This window comes from Sinocyclocheilus grahami, unplaced genomic scaffold (genome assembly GCF_001515645.1).
Source record: "Sinocyclocheilus grahami isolate Dianchi unplaced genomic scaffold, SAMN03320097.WGS_v1.1 scaffold3.1, whole genome shotgun sequence".
In the NCBI taxonomy this organism is placed as follows: Eukaryota; Metazoa; Chordata; class Actinopteri; order Cypriniformes; family Cyprinidae; genus Sinocyclocheilus; species Sinocyclocheilus grahami.
In genome coordinates, this window is record NW_015505182.1 from 1,080,691 (window position 1) to 1,086,855 (window position 6,165).

The 6,165-nt window shown below is 37.5% G+C and overlaps 1 protein-coding gene across 2 annotated transcripts in view; it reads left to right on the plus strand.

The window, feature by feature from the left end:
• The first annotated feature begins 1,181 nt into the window (after positions 1 to 1,181).
• The window catches only part of LOC107560645 (aminopeptidase B-like), an 8,553-nt gene continuing 3,569 nt past the window's right edge, over positions 1,182 to 6,165 (plus strand). The window contains exons 1-7 of one of the 2 annotated variants that reach the window (XM_016244985.1): positions 1,182 to 1,882; positions 2,133 to 2,273; positions 3,881 to 4,032; positions 4,217 to 4,333; positions 4,463 to 4,698; positions 4,771 to 4,884; positions 5,002 to 5,114. In XM_016244985.1, the coding sequence (XP_016100471.1) occupies positions 1,505 to 1,882; positions 2,133 to 2,273; positions 3,881 to 4,032; positions 4,217 to 4,333; positions 4,463 to 4,698; positions 4,771 to 4,884; positions 5,002 to 5,114 (1,251 nt within the window). In that variant the 5' untranslated portion in view covers positions 1,182 to 1,504. Of the gene's footprint in view, positions 1,883 to 2,132; positions 2,274 to 2,308; positions 2,450 to 3,880; positions 4,033 to 4,216; positions 4,334 to 4,462; positions 4,699 to 4,770; positions 4,885 to 5,001; positions 5,115 to 6,165 lie in introns of both variants that reach the window. The other variant, XM_016244914.1, reaches the window with a different exon arrangement.

A 6,165-nucleotide genomic window follows, 5' to 3' on the forward strand; every position in this document is an offset into this window, starting at 1 on the left:
GTTTTATAATATTACAATTTAAAATAACTGTTTTCTATTTAAATTCATTTTAAAATGCAAATTTGGGATGGCAAAGCTGAATTTTAAGAGATCATTATTTGGTCTTCAGTGTCACACATTGATTTTTGTAAATGGTTGCTCTAAAAACAAATATAAATTTCCAGATGATAAATACTGATTAGAGTAATAAAACATCATCTCTGAAATCTTGGGAATTTATTAAACCAATGATTTTGGTGACATGATCACAACACCATTCTTGAAAATCGTGAATTGGAGTGAAAACATAACACTGCAAAACGTGAAATTAAAGGGTTAACTATTATATTACATAGATTCGTCTATATAAATTAAAGAAATTATATCAATATCCATTTAGATAGAAAGAAAAATGAATTCAGGTAGCAACGTAAGTAGTGCCTAAACCTGGGTCGTCTTGTGGCAACTGTTACTTTTCTCACCGCTGATCAGGATGAGCCTATCACAGCGATTACTGCATTATCACCGTTTATTTATTAATTTAACGTTTCTTTCACATTTTATTTTTAAAAAATGGTGCGGGGGGGTATCATTCGATTGTAAGATACTAATCATTTTAATTAACATTGATTTTTGTAAATGGTTGCTCTAAAAACAAATATAAATTTCCAGATGATAAATACTGATTAGTGTAATAAAACATCATCTCTGAAATCTTGGGAATTTATTAAACCAATGATTTTGGTGACATGATCACAACACCATTCATGAAAATCGTGAATTGGAGTGAAAACATAACACTGCAAAACGTGAAATTAAAGGGTTAACTATTATATTACATAGATTCGTCTATATAAATTAAAGAAATTATGTCAATATCCATTTAGATAGAGAAAAAAATGAATTCAGGTAGCAACGTAAGTAGTGCCTAAACCTGGGTCGTCTTGTGGCAACTGTTACTTTTCTCACCGCTGATCAGGATGAGCCTATCACAGCGATTACTGCATTATCAGCGTTTACTTATTAATTTAACGTTTCTTTCACATTTTATTTTTAAAAAATGGTGCGGGGGGGTATCATTCGATTGTAAGATACTAATCATTTTAATTCATATATTTAAATACTGTCCATTGTAATATAAAAATGTTTACAATAAGACAAAAACGTCCTGAGATTTGAATGTGGCCTTAAAAGAGAATTGGACTGTCTTGCCCCTCTCGGGCCTCCTTGACAAAGACAGGTATATGTCTTGTATGAATAACAGATAGTTGTTTACTAGTAGCGTTTCACTTTTTTTCGATTTATATTTTTAGTCACCTGTCTTGTATTCACGACAAACAACACTGCGCTGCAATAACGCAGAGAACTCCGGCATAAATCCCATCGATATGCTATAATGATTAGTCTTTCAGCGCGTGGACTGTTTTACAGTGGCTCAGCTTTCGTCAGTGAATGAACAGATTGGCCGCCGTTAGCCGGCGTAGACCCGTCAGTTCTAATATTGCAGATTTTTGTCAGCAGTACAATGGATAAAACATTTACGTTGTATTCGGACAAAGCCGAAGACGTCGCTACCTCCTCTAGTTTCCGCCAGTTTAAAATAGATCATTTTCATCTCGATCTTAAAGTGGACTTTGAGCAGAAAACCATATCAGGTACCGAAACAATACAGCTGCAGTGCATTCAGGATGGTCAAAGTGAGTTGCAGCTGGATATTCATCCAACACTGTCTGTACATGAGATCACGTTCAGTCATAATGCACGTGACTGGACCACTACAGAATTTCTGATTCGAGACTTCACCAATTATGGGACAACTCTGGTCGTGAAGTTTCCAAAACCTTTCAACTCAGATGACAAACTTCAACTTGCAATCAAATATACAGCTACTGATGGACCAGGGGTAAGCATGCAAACTGCTTTTAATATTTTTTGTTTATTAATTTCCATATTGACAGCTCATGACAGCTTGAGCATTTCACTATGATCAAAACTGAAACCTGTTCACATGTCATGAGACTCTCAAAGAAGAATCTTTGGTTTCTCTTTCTGAACCTGTTTTTGGCAACCTTTATTTACTAATTCAAATAAGCACTAATAATGCTAAAATGGTGAATTTATTGTACAAGCAAGCATGCATCACTTCTCTGTAGATGTCATGGCTGGACCCAGTGCAGACGGCTGAGAAGAATCTGCCATTCTTGTACACATCTGGGTTCCCTGTCCTGAACCGCAGCCTGTTTCCCGGCTTCCATACGCCCATGACAAAGAGCACTTACTCGGCTGTTGTGCAGGTAATGTCTCACCAAACGCACGTATCTTCTTACAGGTGTGTTGGCTGGAACCAGAGCAGACAGCGGGAAAGCTCAAGCCTTATGTTTTTACTCAAGGCCAGGCTGTTCTCAACCGCTCCTTCTTCCCTTGCTTTGATACTCCAGGAGTAAAGAGCACCTACTCGGCAACAGTTCAGGTGAGGCCATTGGGCCGGTCGAATTTACAGATATAAAGAGGATATGGGTGTATAGACATAATAGTTTACATAATCTGATTGGATTTTATTATTCAGGAGTCAATTCGATTGCAAAAAAATTTCTGTATATAACAGGTTTTTCTGGGTAGAAAAAAAAGTTCTTAGTGATATACTGGTAATTGTTCTGTTTTTTTTTTGTTTTTTTTATAATGACAAAATAATTGTCATTTAAATCATATTTTGGGTTTATAAGGAAATAATACTTTTATTCAGCATGGACACATTCAGTTGATCAAAAGTGGCAGTGTTACAAAAGATTTCCATTTCAAATAATGTTTGTAATGTAAATATTTTTTTAAATATAACACAATGAACTGTTTTGAACATTGATAATAATAAGAAATGTTTCTTGATCAGCAGGTCATATTAGAATGATTTCTGAAGGATCATGTGACACTGAAGACTGGAGTAATTACAGCTGAAAATTCAGCTTTGCCATCACAGGAATAAATTACATTTATAATAAATATATTCAATTAGTAAAATATATTAAAATGGAAAACAGATAAATGGTAGAAAACTAAAATGGAAAAGTTATTTTAAATTGTAATAGTATTTCACAATGTGCTGTTGCAAAATATACTGAATATGCTCAAATTTATTTTACTGTTAAGTACATCCAACCTTGGAGAACATGAGACTTCTTTAAAAAAAATTCTTACAGACCCCATATTGTTGAACCATATATGTGACCCTGGACCACAAAACCAGTCTTAAGTCGCTGGGGTATATTTGTAGCAATAGCCAAAAATACATTGTATGGGTCTAAGTGATCGATTCTTCTTTTATGCCAAAAATCATTAGGATATAAGTAAAGATCATGATCCATGAAGATATTTTGTAAATTTCCTACCATAAATATATCAAAACTTAATTTTTTATTAGTAATATGCATTGCTAAGAATTTCATTTGGACAACTTTAAAGGCGATTTTCTCAATATTTCGATTTTTTTGCACCCTCAGATTCCAGATTTTCAAATAGTTGTATCTCGGCCAAATATTGTCTCAATTTGAAATGAGAAATTGACCCTTATGACTGGTTTTGTGGTCCAGGTTTTGTGGTCCAGGGTCACATATATAATAATTGCAATGTACAAATAAATCATATGTTATAAAATGCTGTTGGTCAAAACTGTGTAAAATGTATTATTGGCCAGTTCATTTTGATTGTAAATCTTACTTTTGATTTATTTTGTCTGCAATAGGCTCACGTTAGTTTCTCAAGAAGAAAGAGCACAAGTATTATATCCGATCCAGTTTTTCTCTTGCCTACTTGATAAGGCTCAGAGTTTATTTCTTATCATTGCACTTTGAACTGTCTCATAAACACAGTAACTTATTTCTTTGATGCTCCTCACTGCTATTATCAGGTTCCTGATGGCTTCACAGCAGTTATGAGCGCTAGTAAATGGGAACAGATGGAAGCAGACAGCACTTTCCTGTTCACCATGGAGCATCCCATTCCTGCTTACCTGGTAGCTCTGGCAGTAGGGGACCTGCGGTCTGCTGAGGTGGGACCCAGGTAAAAAATTCAGAATCTTTTATAAAGAAATCGTATCACAAGGTGTAAAGTCTTTAATGCTCTTCTGAAATATGTGTTTTTGGTGAAATATATTTAGTAACGTTATACATGGACTATATTATAAATGAAGCATTTAAATAATATTTATTATTATTATAATAATGACTTTCAACTGCATTTTCAGGACACGTGTCTGGACCGAGCCTTGTTTACTGCAGGCTGCCAAGCAGGAGTATGGTAATGTGATTGAAGAGTTCCTGTCTGTGGGAGAGAAACTGTTTGGACCCTACGTTTGGGGAAGGTGGGATATGCTTTTTTGAACAGCTTCATAATTCCGATAGATCTGACTTTATGTTACCCGATAAGCACTTTTATTCAGTAGTGATTATATTCCAATAGACGTGTGTTTTGATTTGTTGTGATCGTTTAGATATGACGTGCTGTTCATGCCTCCATCCTTCCCTTTCGGTGGGATGGAGAACCCCTGCCTGACCTTTGTCACACCCTGTCTGCTGGCCGGCGATCGTTCTCTTGCTGACGTCATTGTACACGAGATCTGCCACAGCTGGTTTGGAAACCTCGTCACCAACGCCACCTGGGGTGATTTCTGGCTGAACGAGGGCTTCACCATGTATGCTCAGCGCAGGGTTTGCAGGGAGCTGTATGGTATGCTATACATTATTTGACCCTGTATTTCACTAATAAAGTATTCAATTAAAAGCGCCATTTGATTCTCAGGAGAGGCTTATACGTGTCTGGAGGCGGCGACCGGTAAAGCTCTTCTCCGTCAGCACATGGACAACACTGGAGAGGACCATCCTCTCAATAAACTACGGGTTAAGATCGAACCAGGTCGGCCACCATTTTTAATTAGACATTGTATGCAGAAAAAAAGATGGCAGTCTTACATAACTTGGTTATTTTGATTGCAGAATTGGTTGTAACAGCCTCTATGTCTTTTCTTTGCAGGTGTTGATCCTGATGATACCTACAATGACACGCCCTATGAGAAAGGTTTCTGCTTTGTTTCCTACCTAGCCCACCTCGCAGGAGATCAGTCACGCTTTGACGCATTCCTCAAGGTTACTTGAACAATAAGTTTACAGAGACTGTTCTTAATTAATACTATTTAAAAACATATATATTAACATATGTTAAGACTCTTATGCTCACTAATAAAAATATAAATATTGTGAAATAGTGTTACAATTGAAAATACATTAAAAATATATTTTTTTAAATGAGATGTATTCCTCTAATGGCAAAACTGAATTTTCAGAAGCCATTACTTCAATCCTCTGTGCAGTGTTATTTTAGAATTATACCGTTATAGTTTTTATTAATATTTTGAATTAGCTTCATTTGAGTTTTTGTTCAATATTCAGTAGTTTCCTTTCATGGGAACTTCGAACTGCGTCCTCTAGGGGTCGCTATGGGGAACGCCTCGTTGTGACCCGTGTCTGAAGCATACATTGAAAAAACACCCACAACACGTTGGCAGGCGACAGCCATGACGTCACTACCGGTGCGACTATAGTATAAATAGGCACCGGGAGAACACATCATCCTCTTCCTCGTCTTCATTGACTGTTTTGTTTGAGGTGTGCATTTCTGTGGTAAGAGCGATCTCTATTCATATCATTTTGGTGAGCACTAGCAAAGCGTTTAGAGGATGTGTGCATCCGTGTTGTCGTTGTTTAAACATCTGATGACACACACGATCTATGCGTTATTTGTTTGGGCGAAGAGCACGCACGCGATGTCTCCGAGGGGGCAATTGGCGTGCACTGCGAGCGTTTTTCCAATGAAAAAGCTCTGCTCTCGTTTGTCTCTCTTTTCGAGGAAAGAGGGGCTGCCATCTGCTTCCTGCGATTCAGGACCCGCCACTGCTGAGGCACGGAGGAGAATGAGCTTGTGGGGATCGCAGGTGGATCTGGCCGATGAGTTTGAAGAGGGGTTTTCCCTCTCGTGATCGTCGGCTGTGGACGAGAGTGAGCCACTGGAGGATGATGTTATTTCATTAACATTGTCTGATCCAGGGGCCAGTGCTCTGCTGGGTTCGGGCGAAGAAAGTGACATCGCGAGGTCATCTCGATGAACGTTATTTTTCTGGCCATAACCCTCCAGCTCAGG